The sequence below is a fragment of the Diabrotica virgifera genome, chromosome 3 (assembly GCF_917563875.1).
Source record: "Diabrotica virgifera virgifera chromosome 3, PGI_DIABVI_V3a".
NCBI classification, from domain to species: domain Eukaryota; kingdom Metazoa; phylum Arthropoda; class Insecta; order Coleoptera; family Chrysomelidae; genus Diabrotica; species Diabrotica virgifera.
In genome coordinates, this window is record NC_065445.1 from 35,233,176 (window position 1) to 35,252,724 (window position 19,549).

At 33.2% G+C, this 19,549-nt stretch overlaps 1 protein-coding gene across 1 annotated transcript in view; it reads left to right on the top strand.

Annotated features, from left to right (window-relative positions):
• The window catches only part of LOC114345034 (MOXD1 homolog 1), a 93,689-nt gene that overhangs the window by 38,491 nt on the left and 35,649 nt on the right, over positions 1-19,549 (top strand). The window contains exon 2 of the mRNA XM_028295866.2: positions 15,363-16,024. Within this exon, the coding sequence (XP_028151667.2) occupies positions 15,392-16,024 (633 nt within the window). The 5' untranslated portion in view covers positions 15,363-15,391. The remainder of the gene's footprint in view (positions 1-15,362; positions 16,025-19,549) is intronic.

The following is a 19,549-nucleotide window of genomic DNA, read 5'->3' on the forward strand; positions in this document are numbered from 1 at the left end:
CGTGTATGTATGGAGTATCTGTTGTGGCATGTCCATTCACAATTAAATTACAAACAGGACAGTTTTACCGTTCTGATTAATATATTAAGTATATTTGCTTTAATGAAGAATTTAATGATGTAAACAATTACATGGAGGAAATGAGAACAACTGAAAATGTTGAAAAACGGAAATTATTTCGTGAACATATGACCAAGATACTAGAAGGACATAGTGTAACTAATAGATTCAAGAAACAACAATGGACGATAGAAGAACAACTAGACCTTATAGAACAAAGAACAAAATACAACAGACGAAAACAATGAGAAATAAAACAAAAACACGAGCGGTAAAAGAAAAACGAATGGCGGAGCGATGTTCAGAAATGGAATATTAAGAAAAGAAACATGGCATGTTCAATATGCATAAGAAATTTCGTGCAGTAGCTTCTTCGTCTTTTACTTCTTGAAGATCTTTCGATCTGTTTCATTCTGAAGCTGCCTCTGGTTAATTTCCTGGGAGGTAGATTGCCTAGATTGCCAACTATCCCTCCATCTTTAAGGTGGTCTTCCGGGGGTCTTGAACAGGGCGGGTTGTTTTCTAGGGCAATTTTTGGGAGTCTATTCTCATCCATTCGTCTTACATAGTTGTACCACATCCTCTTGCGCTGCCTTCTCCATCTTATAATATCTTGAATGTTACATTGCTCTCTAATGTCTGTATTTCTCACTGTCGTATGCAAGTGTTGTAGATTCTAATTTTACTATCTGTGAGCATATACGGATTTGACCAGACTATCTCCCGCAGACGTCCTGACAATGCTTTGTTGATCTGACTCCTCAGGTCCTTTACTGGGTCGTGGGTGCTTGATATATCTATGCCCAGATATCTGAATGAAGTTGCTAATAAGATTAATAACAGTAATACTCTATTTTTTTCGTCGTCATAGAGAGAGGGTCTGGAATCTTCAAAAGACATTTCAGTCCAGAACGCCGCCTCACTGACCTTTAGTGCAGGATTGATTTTTCGTAGTGAAGGCAGTAGTTCTCAAGGTACTTTAAAACGCCCTATCGTCGTCGAAGCTACGCCGAACGCCTATCTGCTAAAAACAGACCCTCATCTGTCATATAGCGATCCGGAAGCAGAATGGCCGCTTTAAGGCCTAGCATCATTCACGAATCACTACCTTCACGCATTTTTTTTATATAATATTTTTTAATTTATATTTTTGAGAGGAACGAGCCCCTTTCCAGGTAGCTCGTGGAAGTCATGCATCGTTCTTAGAACTAGAACGACATCACTCTTCAACTTACATCTTTCCCCTTACTTAGAGCATGGAAAAATTTTTGAAAAAATTTTCCATGCTCTAAGTCTTTCCCTCTTACCTTTGTCGTTGGTCCAGCTGTCTTTCTTCTTCTTTTTCTTTCTTGATCACTGCCCGGATATAGTTGTGTCTACTAGTCCAACTTGATTTATTTTCAATCATTCTCTAAGGGCCGGTTGTTCGAACGCTAATCAAAAATGATCATTATCAAATATTTAATTACTGTCACAACTGTCAATGTCAACTTTGATTGGATTGCTGAAAACATAATTATTGATGAACAATTATGAAATTAGTTAATCAATTATGTTAATAATTGTTATGTTAATTGATTAACTAATCTCATAATTTATAATCATATGCGTTTTCAGCAACCCAACCAAAGTTGACATTGACAGTTTTGACAGTAATTAAATATTTGATAGTGATCATTGTTGATTAGCGTTCGAACAACCGGCCCTTAATCATTTCTCTCACTGTCAAAAAATTCACACCTCTCTCTCTTTCTCTTCTGTTCCTTTCTACTATCCATCTGTTGCACGCATAATATCGTATGTGCCACGGTGTCTGGGTCGTCTGGGTGTCTGCAGTATAGCCATTCATCCATGTCAGCCTTTCTGAACCTAGTAAGGTAGGCCCTAAAACACCCGTGTCCTATGAGCACCTGCATCAGGAAATAATTCCGTCGCCTGTCACCACAGCCCATCCAATCTCTTTGTCTGAATGCCTCTGAAGAACTCTGAAGGCTGATACGATCTATCGGCTAGAGGCATTTGAGATGTGGTTGCATAGAAGAATACTCTGAATATCCTGGACAGCGACGCAAACCAATTAAGCTATGTTAAATAGAGCAAATGCAATTCGAGAATTATTGAAAACTATTAAATAGAGAAAAATTTCGTACCTAGGGCATGTTCTTAGGGGAGGCTGGTACAGAATTCTTCAGCTTAGAAGCTACCATGATAGGTAAAATCAAGAGGAATTGGAAGAAAGCAGATGTCATGGCTCAAGAACAATGACGATGGGACAAGAATATGAGGTGCCTAACAACTATTCTGATTAGCTGAAGACCGTGAAAAACTCGCCAATGTAATTATTAGCGTTAGAGAAACCTAATACGGTATATCTAATTTGTTAACAATCAAACTATTTGATTTTTGTGAAAAATAAAACAAGTTGAAATTGTTTACGTTTCTCTAAAGCCTCGCGCTTCTTAAATTGTTACGTAATTTGCTTCGTAAATTGTAAACGAAGTAGTTACAGGATCTGACATATCTATGTACGAAATTGAACAAGCAATAAGATTAGCAAAAGACCAGAAAAGCTAAGAGTTACCGATATAATTTCCCGAATTGCCACACTTAAATGGAACCAGGCCGGACATGTCGCCCGAATCAGTGATGAAAGATGGACGACGAGATTACTTGAGTGGAGGCCGAGATTAGACAAAAGAAGTAGAGGAAGACCCCCTACTCGTTGGACTGACGATCTCAAGAAAATGTCAAAAAACTGGATGCAAAGTGCTCAAAATAGAACGCATTGGACATAAATGAGGGAGGCCTATGTCAAGCAGTGGACGCAAGGGGCTGGATAATGATGAGAAAAGCGACGCGACGGGACCGGATGAAATACCGAGTGAAATAATAATGCTCTTCGAAAGTTCAGGTAAAAGATCTCTCCTTCATCTTTTTAATAAAGTTTATCAAACTGGCTTTACCAACGGCTTGGCTGCTGTCGACTTTTGTGACCATATCTAAAAAAGCAAATGCGAAAAGATGTAGTGACTACCGAACCATCAGCTTGATGAGTCGTGGTTTAGAGATATTTCTAAAAATTTTGCGCTCTAAAAATTAGAATACTTATAGAAAAAGCCAGAGCTTCATTCTTTAAGATAAAGCAACTTTTATGTGAAAACAACATTACTTTGAATCTGAAAATTAGATTAGTGAGATGTTATGTGTTCTCTATTCTTTTGTACGGAGTCGAAGGTTGGACTTTAACGGATACACTTCTCAAGAAACTGGAAGCCTTTGAAATCTGGGTGTATCGGAGGATCCTACGAATAAGTTGGGTGGATAGAGTTTGTAACGAAGTTGTTTTGCATCGGATGGAAAAAGTCACGGAAGTCGTCAGAACAGTTAAAAATCGAAAACTTTAATATTTTGGTCATGTTATGCGACACCCAGAGTGACATAATATGCTCCATTTAATAATACAAGGTAAGATAAACTAAAGAATAGGGCAAAAACCCTTAAGCGTGGCTTAAAAACCTGAGAGAATGGTTTAACAGATCCTATGCATCCCTTTTCTGAGTTGCCTTCAACAAAATTACTATAACCAATTTGGCTCGATAATCGAGCATGGCACATGAAGAAAAAGAATAATATTTTATAGTTAACTCTATATATCCACACTATGGGTGGGTTTTTCTAGACACTCATTGAGAACAATATACCCTCAACGTTCGTTTTCCACGCGAAAGTACAAAATATTTCGTAGCGACTTCCGGCGATGCGATGCATCGATTATTCCACTACCACTACACCGGAAGTTGCACTACCATGAAGTTCACTCTGCATGCAAAGAAATACAATACCTACTCATTATTGTTACTTTTATTGCTCTATTGTTGCATTATGTGTCTCTGAATAACACTGTTGTGATTTTTTTTCGAGGTGTGAAGATTTTCAGACAAAAGATTCTCTTTTCATATCAATGACCGACAGAGTTTGTTCGTTAGTTGCGAACAATATAAATTTGAATTTATAGTTTCTTGTTACTATATGTTACTACATATAAATCTAATGAGCTGTTCTGTACGAAGTTCAGTTATAATATATTCAATGCAATAGTTTCCTGTTCCCATCTTAGATTTCTTGTAAATAAATTATTTTTAAATGATAAAAGGGTTGCCATTATATTATACTATTGGATATAGAAATTGAGTCAATACTCCCCATCTTAAAGTTTTGTATTTTTTAAATAGTTGTTACACAATCATGGGGCAACCGGTTTAGAGGCTTACAATTTCTGCCGCATCTTCAGGCCCAGTACATAAAGTCTTCACAATTACAAATTACAAGCTAAAAATCACAAAAAGACAAAAATGTACATATATATAAAAACAACTATGTCTTGATTTAAGTAAAAATACATACAATAAATCAAATCAACTGCAGAGTACTGAACTTAGTAGTCTATAGAGTGTATACTGAGACATTTTGCCATTGGGAGTGACCAATCTGATGAGAATTTCAATTCTCCCAATGGTCTCTCCCAATTCTTCTCCGCTTGGTCACTCCCAATGGCAAAATGTCTCAGTATACACTCTATAGACTACTAAGTTCAGTACTCTGCAGTTGATTTGCTTTATTGTATGTATTTTTATTTAAATCAAGACATAGTTGTTTTTATATATTTATATGTACATTTTTGTCTTTTTGTGATTTTTAGCTTAAACAAAAATATTGAAAACCAGAAGAAGGAGGAACCAAGACAGACATGGGATGAAATAGTGGAAATATTGGAGAGAAAAGGAACGATATGGACAGACGCAGGCGCAAGGATGTTGCATAATTTTTTTTGTCTCTCGATTTAATAACATTTCAAAATTGATAGAAGTTAGAAGAAAAACGGAGTTAAATAAAGTATAAGTTAAACTAAAAATAGATTGAGAAATTAACTCCAAATGAGGAAAAATTAATAAGCCTTTGTTCTCTCCGTTATGCTATCATAATATATTATAAAAAAAAATCATTATGATTCAAATTGTACAACAAATATGTACACTGTGTAACATTTCATTGAGTTTTCATCTTTAATAACTATACTAATTAGGCGCAAAGATAACTTATTCTCTAATAAATACAATTTCTCAGGTATCAATAGAAAAACATCTAAAAAAAAAAGACCGGATGCGCAGTAATACCAGTTTGACGAAAGAGGAAATCGTTATAATATACAGAACGTTGTAATGATACACTGCATGGATCACTCCTTATTATTAACTTGTTAAACAGTATATTAATAACATTTTACCGGTTTTGATCAATAACTAGTGTTTTAACATTACCATCGATAGACTAGCCTTGGTCATTATCCCATGAACAAGTAGTTGAGTGTTGACAATTCGCAGACCAAATTTGGTTATACACCAATCTATCCGTAAAAAAATTATTGATTTTACGTAAAAAGCTTATACAGATATTGGAGATTCTAACAGGATATGAGGGGTAGCTGATGACAATCATGTGAAGACAATTTTGCTTTGTTTTTTTATTTAACATTCATAAAAAGTGTTAATAAATTTGATGTTGTTCTGAAGCTATTTCCTTGTGGCATTTTTATAATTACGTATTTTTTTATGGGAAATAAGCCACAATTTTACTAAAAAATGAATTTATTAACGTTTCGAAGCCCAAATCGGGTTTCGTTGTCAAAATACAAAATACTATTAAAATAAAACAAACATGTTGCTAAGTAAAAAAATTCTTCTAATAATTTATTTAATCTGACTCATTTATATTGGCAATTCAGACGTATATTATACATTTTAAAGTAGAAGACTTTAAAATGATATCGCCAATATTTATGAGTTGCGTTCCTGGGACGACTTTACTAAAAGATAGTTCATTCGATTACATGAAATCAATCCCAACTCAAGAATATCCGTCGCAAAAAATCATAGCATGTGATCTGTCTTTAAAAAGACAACCAAATGCAACGATGACAGTAAAACTCTCGCGTTAGAGATTCCGTAGTAAATCACGAGGGAAAACCAGGAAAAAAACCTCGTGATACTATCCTGACATCGTAAGTATTTGGCCTTACATTTAATCTACCTTCAAAAAACTAATACCAAATTCTGACTTTAATATGTTTAAATTATAAATAATATTAATATTACATAGATATACAATAAGTAATACTAAAATATAAAATTTGTACTAACTCGATATGTTATTGACTTACTAATCGTGGTATTTTCTTTCTATTGACTTCCTCTTTCAGTATGGGTAACCACATCCTACTGCATTCTACCGAGGAATTTGCGACACAATTGGTTTCATTTAGCATAATTAGAGCCGCTTCTTTGATTTTTCTCTTTTTACTATCTGATTCTTTCAGGACTATACTTGAATCTCTCCACTGAACTCTATGTTCATTATCCCATGCGTGTTGACATATCTGAGATCTATCAAATTCTCTGTTTTTAATATAAGACTGATGTTCACTTATTCTAACGTTTAATGGTCTTGATGTTTCACTTTTTCTCTCGTGATTTACTACGGAATCTCTAACGCGAGAATTTTACTGTCATCGTTGCATTTGGTTGTCTTTTTAAAGACAGATCACATGCTATGATTTTTTTGCGACGGATATTCTTGAGTTGGGATTGATTTCATGTAATCGAATGAACTATCTTTTAGTAAAGTCGTCCCAGGAACGCAACTCATAAATATTGGCGATATCATTTTAAAGTCTTCTACTTTAAAATGTATAATATACGTCTGAATTGCCAATATAAATGAGTCAGATTAAATAAATTATTAGAAGAATTTTTTTACTTAGCAACATGTTTGTTTTATTTTAATAGTATTTTGTATTTTGACAACGAAACCCGATTTGGGCTTCGAAACGTTAATAAATTCATTTTTTAGTAAAATTGTGGCTTATTTCCCATAAAAAAATACGTAATAATAAATTTGATTATTGACTTAACTTCCATTATTCAAACTTTCAAAGTTTATACCTTAACCTTGTTTAAAATACTTATGAATAAATTAATTCGCAACTTTGTAGTGAAATTTTTAAATATAGATAAATAAAAAATAAAAAACCTCGCAATTTTTACAGAATGGATCGATTTGTTTTAAAATTTGAGAATAAGTAGTGGATAGTTTAAGGATCAAAATCTATATGATGCCGAAAGGCGCTTTTACCATGGGGGTGGTTGCCACCCCATCCCGGGGATTGAAATTTTTTATTATATTTTGACCACAAAAGTTGGTAAAAACATTAATTCTAAGTAAAAAAGGTTCTATACATTTTTTTGATAAAATTAATAGTTTTCGATTTATTTGCTATCGAAAGTGTTAGTTTTACCTATATCGAAAAAATCAATGTTTTTAATAAGTTTTCTGCTAATAACTCCAAAAGTTTCCGTTTTATCAAAACACTGTTTTTTATATTTTCTTTAAGACCAACAGTACTCGAGCTATACTTTATTATATATTAGCTCTTCTTCGTCAGATGCTAAATATTGTAGTTTTAAAGTCAAAAGATGGGAAAACTATGCATTTTTCGAGGATAACTTATTCAAACTAATTTAAAGTATTTAAAAAGATCTCCAGAAATAAACAAAAAGTCTCTAGCTCAAAAATTAAGTGACTTACAATGAAAATAGTGTAAGTCCCTATTTTTTTAAGCGAAAAAGTGACCGGAAGCATCCTCCTAATCACCACCCTAATTAAAATTAGTCATTGACCTTATTTGTTCTTCTTTATTTATTGTATGTATTATTAATAGGTTATAGAAGTTTGACCGGCTTATAATGATTAGTTTAAAAAACAATGGAGTTAAAAGTGAATAACGAATTTTTGTAGTTTGGAAAAAAATGTCCTTTTCTTCAGAATAGAAAGATTAGCATCAGAGTTACGAAAAAATGTTTCAATATGAAATTGTAGCTTCTTTAATTCACAAGCACCTAGTTTGTAAAAAAATTTTCTACGTCAAAAATTGAGTGAGCTATTGATAATTAAAACTTGTAATAACATGCAAAAACCACCTTTACCAACCCTTTCTTTCACTTTTTGCGACTGAGAATTTTAAAAGATTCAAAATTATTAGTCTTATAGATCTTGGAAAACCCTACAAAATTCTTTTTAACAAACTTTTTAAGATAAAAAATAAAAAAGTTACAATTAAAAAGTCAATATATTTTTTGAATAAAAAAAAGGGGGAGAAATCCAATTGGAAGCATAATAATGTAAGTTAGCGGTGTTTTTAGTCATTGGCCTTATTCATTTATTCTTTATTTATTTACTATTAATAGATTCTAGAAGTTTTACTGGCTTAGAATCATTAGTTTTTAAAAAACTGGAGTTAAAGCGAATAACAAATTTTTGTAGTTTGGTAAAAAATGCCATTTTTTTCAGAATAGACAGATTAACATCAGAGATACGAAAAAATATTTAAATATGAAATTATAGGTTATTTAAATCCCAAGAACTTGGTTTGAAAAAAATTTTTCTACGGCAAAAATTGAGTGAATCGTAAATTAGTTATCAAAAAACATTGACTTTTTCGATATAAAACTAACTTTCGATAGCGAATAAATCGAAAACTATTAATTTTATCAAAAAAATGTATAGAGCATTTTTTTGCTTAAAATGAATATTTTTATCAACATTTGCGGTCAAAAATTTCCACCCCCGAGATGGGGTTGAAATCACCCCCTTGGTAAAAGCTCCTTTCGGCATCATATAGATTTTGATCCTTGGACTCTCCACTACTTATTCTCAAATTTTCAAGCAAATCGATCCATTCTGTAAAAATTGCGAGGTGAAAAGCTTCGCTTCCTGGACTAAAAGTAATTTTTGGAAAGTTTTTTTTTCAAGCTGAAACAGTAATGAGGGGGGTTTGAAAGTTAATAACGCCTATAAAAGCTTATATTTGGAAAAGCCCCATCGAATGATATTTTGTATTTATTTTTCACGAAATTTGTTATAACTCCGGTTTCAACAATCGGATCAAAGTTTACCAAATTCGGACATGCAAGCTGCTTCCCTCATCACTTATATAAAATCGGTGTAGAACCAAACTTTATGAAATCTGCAATGTGGTTTCCGACTTATCTATAAGATATCTACTTACTTACTTACTTACTTATAGATCACATTTTTATTCTTGTAGTAAATTTGAAATACAAAGACAGAAACTTATTAATAATTTATTATTGAAAAACTTATATCCCTTCAATCTACTTAAGTTGTTATCATTAAATACATACATATGTAAGTATAAAGTGTATAAAATTATTCGTAAGTTTATTAAAACCTAACTTAATTTTTTTACATGTCTGACTGTTATAGCGTAGATAATCAGAACATTTGAACCCATTTTTGACACAACTGCAAGTTTTTGTGCATTCTTTTTTTACATTTTTTGCAACTACAGCCAGGCAGTAGAACCTGGTCTGTTTGAATATACTCCCATCCCCATCCCCATTCTGTAGCATTACTTGGAAATATACTCTAAATAAGTGTTGCTCAGCTGCTTATTTTGAGCCAGCATAATTTTGCAAATTTTCAACTTTTTGCGGACTCTGGACTGCAAAAATTATTATGCAAAAACTGCCGATCCTAACGAAACCTTTTAAAAAGCAGTACCGATATTACATACGTATGTATAAGATATACGATGTAGGTACTAGTTATTCTCAATAGTATTTTTATACAGTTTCATTGACCAACTTACATTTTATTATTAGATACCGAATATAATAAATAACTCAACAACACAGTAACTATTTCGCTACAAATTTAATGTATGATTGTTTATTATTCTCGACTAGAACTTCCACTGTACTGATTCCCAGGAACTTCATTCAAACATGCAATATGTGTAGTTAGTACCGTTTGGCAGTACTGTGACTCATGATATATTGTATTGAAACTTAATGTAGATTCTATGCACATTTATAATCACGGTATGTATGTATAAGTACAATCACGTTCAGTTTAATACATATCTGCAAACCAATCGACATCGAAGCCAAGGGGTATTTCTATGAGGTACCTAATTAATGGAAGAAATTATGGATTTTAGAAATTATATAAAGTTTATATTAAGTACTTATACAGGTTAACTTATATATGTCTGTATATAAAGCACAGTGTATTTCAATAGGCTTCAAGAGGCATGTACAGCTGGACTCTGATGGTCCTGCATAATAAGTAATGCTATTGATATGTCAAAAAGTAAATCTGACCGATGTAATTCTTTCCACAAGTACCCGTACTCATATCGTGAAAGATCGTCAATACTTCTTCTTCTTATTATAATTGTTGTAGATCTGTCGATCTCTTTAATTCCGACGTTGTAGTATTTCTTGAGAGGTAGACTGCCAGCTATCTCTCCATCTTTTTGGTGGTCTCGCCGGTGCGCAATTTTTTGTAGTCTGTGCTCCTCCATTTTTTTACATGACTGAACTATTCTATTCGTCTTTGCCTACCCCATCTTCGTCTTCTCTGCTATTGCTCTTAGTGTGTTCATTTCGGCTGTTCGTAGCATGCTTTTGGTTTTATTGGTGTCTTCTCTTGATTCAATACCATAGGTCATAACAGGTCTGATGCAACTTTTATAAATTTTAACTTTGCTGTCCATTCTCCTATAAGTCCTATATGGGTTATTCGAGACCACATCCCTCAGACATCCGGACATGACATCGGCCGTGTTTATTTTTTGTCCTCTTAAGCCGATGCCGCACTGCAGGATGCTAGATGGTGGCTTGGATGGTGGATTTTAAAGGTGGATGGTGGAGGGTCGCTGCATCCTGGACGCAGTGAATAGAGTGAAATGAAGTCAGTGTCCAACTGACTGCTGAGGAGACATCATGCCTCTCTCTAAAGTTGCGAAAAAAATGTTACTATCTTCGACAATTATAATGGCAAATAATGTAAAAAAAATTTTTGTCATTATTTTATTACTAAGCTGTTATTTTTATGTAATAATAATAAGCGCCAGCACGTATTAGGCGGCCGTCTATGGTGAGTGCGAGAGAGATACCATTCCGGCAGTCCAATGGGGAATCTTACTCGGACTTAGCCGCGTCAATACGATCTTACGGCTTATTATTAATACTTAAAAATAACAGCTTAGTAATACATTAATTCATGTAGGGGGGGCTTTAAAATTTGATTTAGTCACTTTCTGACTTTCATAGTAATAATTTTTAACCGAGTTATTAAGTCTTAAAAATAGCCATTTTCGCGCTTTTCAAATTTTAAATTGCTGATAACTCGAAAACCATCAACTTCAGAGAAAAATTACGAGAGACCTTTTTTGTCCAGAATGCTCTAAAAAAGTTAAAAAAGGTTTGTTCGGACCAAAAATAATAATTTTTGCAATTTGATTAAAAAAAATTTGGACTTTTCTCGTGGGCGACTTCTTGAACCTTATTCTGGGGTGTATTACAAATGTGATTATGCAAAAAATGATTGCCCTTCTTTTATAAACAGCACTTATTACGCTTTCCTCCATATATGTAATATATTTATAGCGAGGCTACCCGGATGGATTATCAAACACGACTGATATGGGTGGATAGACGCCTGGCGGACCACCGGATGGGTAGATGGTACAGGAAGGCCACTGCGGCTACCGTCGTTGTATTATTCGTGATATAAGTAGCTGGATTGTCGCCAGGCGGGTATCTACCATCCACCATCCTACCAAACCTCCTGCACTGCGGCATCGGCCTTAGGTCTCTGACTGAGTCATGATAACTTCATAAATCTACACCTAGATATTTGAACTGGTTTAGCTGTTCTATGGGTTTCCCCTCTACCACGAGCTAACTGGATCTTTCTATGAGCTGTTCTATGGGTTTCCCCTCTACCACGATCTAATTGGAACTTTCGCAATGGTAATGCATTTTGTTTTCTGCGTAAATATTTTCATATTGAGTCATCGACATGCTTGGTAGAATCGATAAAATTGTCTTTTTAGGTCATCCTCGTCCTCTGCAATCAAAGTTGCATCATCCGCATAGCACACTATACTGATTCTACTGTGACCAAGTCTGTATCCTAGTTCCTAGTTATAGCGATTTCACATCTTCTATTATTTCATCCATTAGCATATTGAATAGAAATGGGCTGAGGCTGTCTCCCTGCATGATTCCCCTTATGGTATAGACCAGGGCGCATCTGTAAAAATACTAGTACATTTGGACGTTGAGAGGTGACACAAATTTTTTTGAAGAAATTGCTTGAAAATATTTCAAATAATAATATTTGGGTTATCCTCCCTCTCAAAAAGGTCCGAAACATTGTTTAAATAATCAAAATGTCAAAAAATGAAGGAAAAATTCGATTTTTTCTTCGATTTTTGATTATAACCTTAAAAGTATTCATTTCCGAGAAAAATTGTACTGACATAAAAATTGCGTAATTATATTTCCTACGATATAAAATTGGTTACAAAATTTAAAAAATAGTCACCCTTGTTGCAAAATAGCAATAATTGCGAAAAAAACATACAAAAACATGTATTCGCATTTTACGTTTTTCAACCATTCATGCTAAACTTAGGACCTTCACATTTCACTCATAGAAACTTTATGATACAGTAAAACAATACTGTAAATTTCATTAAGATCGATTCAATAGATTTTGCAAAATAAATTTTGCAATCCAGCTTTCGCAAAAAAAAATCATTTTTTCAAAATGTTACAGGACTGAAAATAAAGCAGATATCAAGTTGAAATTTTTTTTGCATATAGAAGTGTACTGTACCTTTCATTTAAAATTTGCAAAATTAAAATCGATTAACTACTACGGCGTCAGGATTTTTTTTAAATAAACATTAATTATTGGTGCTACGCGCAGGACAGCGGATAGTTTGCTCTGATTGGACATTCCAATGACCTTTGATAATGATTAATACATTTTAATTTTTATTACATTTCGATATAAATAAATAAATTTGTTTATTGCAAAATAAAAACACATTCTCTGTCTTTTAAAATAACACTTTTTTTAGCAAAAACTTTCTTTGTTCATATATTTTAACTTAGAGAATAAATGTTTATTATTTTTAAAAATATGCAATTGTTTAAACAATATTTCACAAAAAATAATAAAATTAGTTTGATTTTTGTGGAATTAAAATATTAAAATACAACAAAATATAGAGTAAGAAAATAATATATTAGATAAAGATTGGAAGAAATTTTGGTGGAAATCAACTTGTGTGAATCGAACACCGCTATCCTGCGCGTAGCACTAAAAATTAATGTTTATTTAAAAAATTTCCTGACGCCGTGGTAATTAATCGATTTTAATTTTGCAAATTGGAAATGAAAGTTGCGATACACTTCTATAAGCAAAAAAAATTCAACTGGCTATCTGCTTTATTTTCAGTCCTGTAACATTAAAAAAAAAATGAATTATTTTTGCGAAAGCTGGATTGCAAAATTTATGTTTCAAAATCTATTAAACCGATCTTAATAAAATTTACAGTGTTATTTTATTATATCATAAAGTTTTTCAGGGTAAAATATGAAGGTCCTACGTGTAGCATAAATGGTTGAAAAGCGTAAAATGCGAATACTTGTTTTTTATGGTTTCTTTCGCAATTATTGCTATTTTGCAACAAGGGTGATAATTTTTAAAATTTGTAGCCAATTCTATATTGTAGGAAATTTAATTACGCAACTTTTATGTCAGTATAACTTTTCTCGGAAGTGAATACTTTGAAAGTTATAATCAAAAAATGAAGAAAAAAGTCAAATTTTTCCTTAATTTTTTTACATTTTAATTATTTAAACAATGTTCCGGACCTTTTTGAGTGGGAGGATAACTCAAATATTATTATTTGAGTTATTTTCAAGCAATTTCTGCAAAAAAATTTGAGTCACCTCTCAACGTCCATCTCAAAACAAATGCGCCCTGGACTAGTAGGGGAGCCCAAGCGGGGATTTTTGCAGTTACTCGAGCGCGTCAGATTATCATATGGGGAGAAACCTGGTACCCTGTAGATATACCTCTACCATATATTGGCTCTTAACACAGGGGAGTTCGTTAAGGGGGGCCCGAAAAAAAAATCTATCCTTAAAAAAACTCGAAATTGTCAGATTAAGATAAGGTAAGCTAAGTACATGCAAAAGAGTGTATATTTCAAAAATCTGACGATTTAAGCCGGGCGTAAGGAAATGGGCGAGTCCCAAAGTTTCACAAGAAAAAATCGAATATTTCGCGAAATGAATGACAGATCGAAAAACTAAAAAATATGTGCTCAATATTTTTTAAAAATCTATCGAATGATACCAAACACGACTTCCCACGGAGAGGGGTGGGGGGTAAATTTAATATTTTAAATACGAATCCCACGATATTTCGCGAAATGAACATCAGATCGAAAAACTGTAAAATACACTTATTCAATATTTTTGAAAAATCTATCGAATGGCACCAAACACGACCCCCCACGGAGGTGGGGTGGGGGGTTACTTTAAAATCTTAAATGGGAACCCTCATTTTTTATTACAGATTTGGATTGGATTCCTTACGTAAAAATAAGTAACTTTTATTCGAAATATTTTTTCGAATTATGGATAGATGACGTTATAATCGGAAAAAACAATTGTTGGAAATGGAAAATTAAATTAAAAAATGGCAAGCGCCCACTAAAATGGAAAACTTTACTTAACTTATTTTGGCTTTAGGACCTACTCTTCACAACCCAATAGGTCCCCAAAGCGCTCGAGTGACTGCACATTTAGCATACTTTGCTCCCCTACCATTAGTGTTGTTTTCATGATTTAATTTAATGTAATTTTTTTCGAGATATTCTATTTGTTTATAAGCCAAAAAATTGATTATAACTTTAAAATATTCCTGAGGCCGTTTAAATAGTCCAATTTCAATTCTGTAAAGTACATTACATAGGTACAGTGTCTTTTTATACAAAAATCATAATTATTCTTACGTATCATAATTATTGTGGTTATTATAGCGACCGTAAATTTTTAATTAACAATTCAGTTGTTGCTAAACTGATTATTCAATTGCCATCGGCTTCTAGAATTATAATCTATACGAAAAGAGCTTTCATATTACCAAGTTATTTAATTATTGATAAAAAGTAGCACACTATCTGCGGACTTCGCATACCTATATTATTAATATATACAGTCATAAGATTTGATTCCAGCAATAAAATTGCTGGTAAATAACTTTTCCTTGCATTTTGCTAATTAACCCAGAGTAGTAGTAGTATGACAAAGTTTATCATAGTTTATCACCAAATTTACTATTTTTTTATTTTTCAGATATGATCAACTAGTCCTCAGTCACAAAAATGACACCTAAATGGTCAGATCTTCTAATATTCCTAATTTTCATTCTACAAATCACAACAAATGCTACAGAAGATTTGCTAGATCAATACGTCAAACATGTGGAAAGTGTAAATAGTATAAATTATAATTTAGATAAAAGGTATAATAAAAAGTATCATCATCCGAAGAGCAGAAGGAAACTTCATGGATTCAATGATATTGATGAATATTTCAAGGAAAGTCAAGAAGACACCGTATTCTTTGATTTACTTGACAGTTTTCCAAAGGAAAACAGCGGCTCTCAAAAGCCTGAAAATGATAGACATTTACTAAGAAAACGTAGTGTAGTAGATAGTGGATCAGAAAGTCCAGAAGTGGAAGATTTTGATTTACTACCTGATATAGACGAAGAATCCAAACATAGAGAAAAAAGAGACGCTTCAAGTGACATTGCTTGGACCCATTCGGAAACTTTGGATAGAGAAGGTAGGATAATATTGAGATGGCAACCTAGACATCAGGAGATATTGTTCAGAGTAGAGGCTAAAACTAGGGGATACATTGGATTGGGATTTAGCTCCGATGGGAAGATGGAGAAAGCTGATATTATCCTTGGGTGGGTGGACGATAAGACTGGAGTTGCAGTATTAATGGTAAGTTGTTAATGATTCATTATTATTAACATTAATAACTTAACATACGTCGGTAGCACCACATTTCAAATAGCTTTAATCATTTTATGGCATTTTCTATAAGACTCCAGCTTTCTAGTCCTTATAGGAGGACACAAAAGACGTAACATCTAAGAATTTTTATGTGTATGATTAAGAAGTTGCAGAGAATCTTCCTAAAACCGTTAAAAGAGCTTCTGGCCTTTTCAATACAAGTTTGTATTTCGTAGCTACGATCTCCAGTATCCTTTATGTTGCAGCCCAAGTAACATATTTCCACTCTTTATAACGGTGTATCGCTTATTGTAAAATTGACGTTTATGTATGTATTTGTTACATGTTTCTACATCATCATCCTTTTGAGCCCCTGCACGCTATCTGCCAGCAATACTGTATCGTCTGCATCTAATATTGTTTATAAGTTGGCCATTTACTGCAATACCATCTTCTGGTTCATCCGATTCTCTAAAATTTTTTTAAAGTAAATGTTAAATAATACTGGTGACAGTATGCAACCCTGTCTAACTCCTTCTCCGACTGTGAAGATCTCGGACAATTCATTTTCGAATTGTACTGTTGCTTTTTGTTGGAGATATAAGTTTGAGATCAGTCTTATATCCTTACCATCGAGTCCTGATGTTTTTAGGATAACAATTAGTTTCCCGTGTGGTACTTCTCATGTCAAATGCCTTCTCGAAATCAATGAAACATGCATACACATCGCAGTTGACATCCCTGGCTCTCTGTATTAGAACTTGCAAACTGAAAAATGCTTCCTTCGTTCTGAGTCCTGCTCTGAATCCAAATTGAACACTTTTAGGTGTTCTTCTAATCATTATTGCAAAGTATATTGCATTGCATAATAACTTTGATGATATCCTAAGGCTAAAAGCGCTCATCTAGGAATTTAAAATAATAGATTTCCTTAAACTATTTTTAACTGCCTTTTTGTATATGGTCATTTGCCCCATTCAGAGCAGATTCTATCCAATTATTGGGCAATACCACATATAAATCACCTAAATTTATTTCGGGTCTTTTACTGTTAACGCCTCTGTTCACCGGAAGCCACCGTTATTATAGGTGTCATTAAAATTGAATTCGTAAGCGAAATGGATCATCAGATAATCTTAAAATAATTTGAGACTATTGGAAAGATGTGAATAAAATTAATTTTGAATACTCGTGTATTACAAGATGTCATTTATTTTAATTTGATTGTTACATATTTTGTTACTACATATAAATTTTAAATTAAAGTATAATTAACAATAAAGAGAACGTTAAATTTTATAATACAATTTCGTTTCTCGAAGAAAATCTAGTAAACTCTGAAGATGTTCTAATTGGTTGGGGATCACATTCTAAGATCTTCATCATCAATGGCGTAACAACTCTTCGTGTTTGCCACGTTTACTATTGCTTTCCATGTTGGTCGGTCCTGTGCCAGTATTTCCCTTTATTTCACTCCCATTTTCTCCAGATCCTCTCTGACTGCATTTACCGTTTTCTAGGTCGTCCTACAGATATTCTCCCATCTGGTCTTTCCCAAAACACATTGCTTTTAAGACGATTGTCGTTACTGCGTATCACATATCCTGCCCATCTATTGGCCTATTATATCTGATTAGATGTTCCTTTCCGAAGAGAAACTAACTCATTGTTGTGTCTGCGGCTCCATTCGTTTGTCTCGCTATCTCTGAAAGGGTCATATATCACTCTATACCACACCAGCATTTTATTTACTTCTCTTTTTGTTACCATCCATGTTTTGCTTCCATACGCAACTGCTGGTCCCGGCTGGTCGTATTATGGTCTTATATACTTATCTAGATTTTTGCACCTCGTGAGAGAAGTTTTGACTACATTAGATGTTGCATTGCAAAGCAATATCTGCTTTCCGCCTTTATTCGCGTTTCAACTTTTCGTTCTATTTTGTTATCATTGATGATTGTTGCTCAGGATAGTTGGAAATATGTTGCTCAGGATAGAGACCGATGGAAGGAGTTGGGAGAGGCCTATGTCCAAACGTGGACGATAGAAGGCTAAAAAGAAGAAGAAAAGAAGAAGATGATTGTTGCTCCTTGATATTTAAATTCGTTAACCACTTCGAAGGTATGATCGTTTGACCAAAGTTAAGTTCGTAAGACCTTGTATAGAGTATTTTCTTTGATCTTGGTCGTATTCGATACATTGTGTATTAAGAATATGTTGAACGGTTAATGATCCACTACACTTTTCATAGGTGATTTCTCCTTAGCCAGGAGGTGTCCATATGTCAGCCGTGTGCGATCAATTCTTAGCTTGCGAACGACTAATTTGTTTCTTCTACCTAACCTAGGTAGCTGAAAGGTTTCGATGATAGGTTGTATTTTGTGCAGTTTCGAGATTTGATCCCTTCCATTGATTCTGCCAACATTTGTTAATTTGGGACCTAAAAAGTGGTTTTAAATCTGTTGCTAGTTGAACGAATTTAATGTCTGATTTGTTGTAATTGCTACCTTTGTAGCAAAATCAGCAGTTTTATTACCTAAAATGCCAACGTGTGAAGGAATCCAGAATAATATTATGTTTGTTTCAGAAGAAGTGAGACGATTTGTTGCTTCGTGTATTGCGTAAACTAATGGATGTTTGGAATAGATATTTTTAATTGATTTCTAATGCTTGGACAGGAGCGTCATTTGACAGGGTCAGGGGGGCATTTGCCCCCCTGAAATTACTGGAATTTACAAAAAATACATCAATTTTATTACTATAGTATTGTATAATGTATTGTACATATATACAGTATGTTCCTGTAAGTTGTATCCATATGGAAAAAATTTTATTATTAATTTTACAAAAAAAGTTATTCTTCATAAAAAGCTCTGCATGGTCCAAAACCTAAGAGTCAACCATCATTATACGAGGTGTGTCAAAAAATATGAATTTCGCTCAAGAGTAAAGTAGCTTTATTTTTCACAATATTGAAAATTGTTATAAAGGAAAGTTGTTTGGAATCAAGAACTATATTCTAATATGCAACTATAATCTTCTAATTTAAAAAAAAATTGAAAATTTTTCTTAAATTATTATCGATAACCAACATTATATTCAGTTATTTAAATTAAACATAAACAATTAAATAACAACAAAGTCGAGGACCGAAAACAGATACAAAACAAAAACTATAGCGGAAGAATAAGAACCTATAAGCTGAGAAACTTGCAAACAAGAAATGAGTATATAGAAAAAACAGAAAAACAGTTTGCAAGGATTGAAAAGAGAAGACAAAGTAGAAATGTGGAAGAAAAGTGGATCAGATTTAAGGCAATACTATTAGAAACAGCAGGGCAAGTTTGCGGGTATACCAGAAGAAATAATCATAAAAAGCAGACAAGCTGGTGGAACAACGATATTAAAAAAGAAGTCAGAGAAAAGAAAAGGCTATGGAAAATGTACATACAAAAAAGAAATCAAGAGGCATACGATAAATACAAGGAACAGCGCAACAAAGTTAAAGTAAGG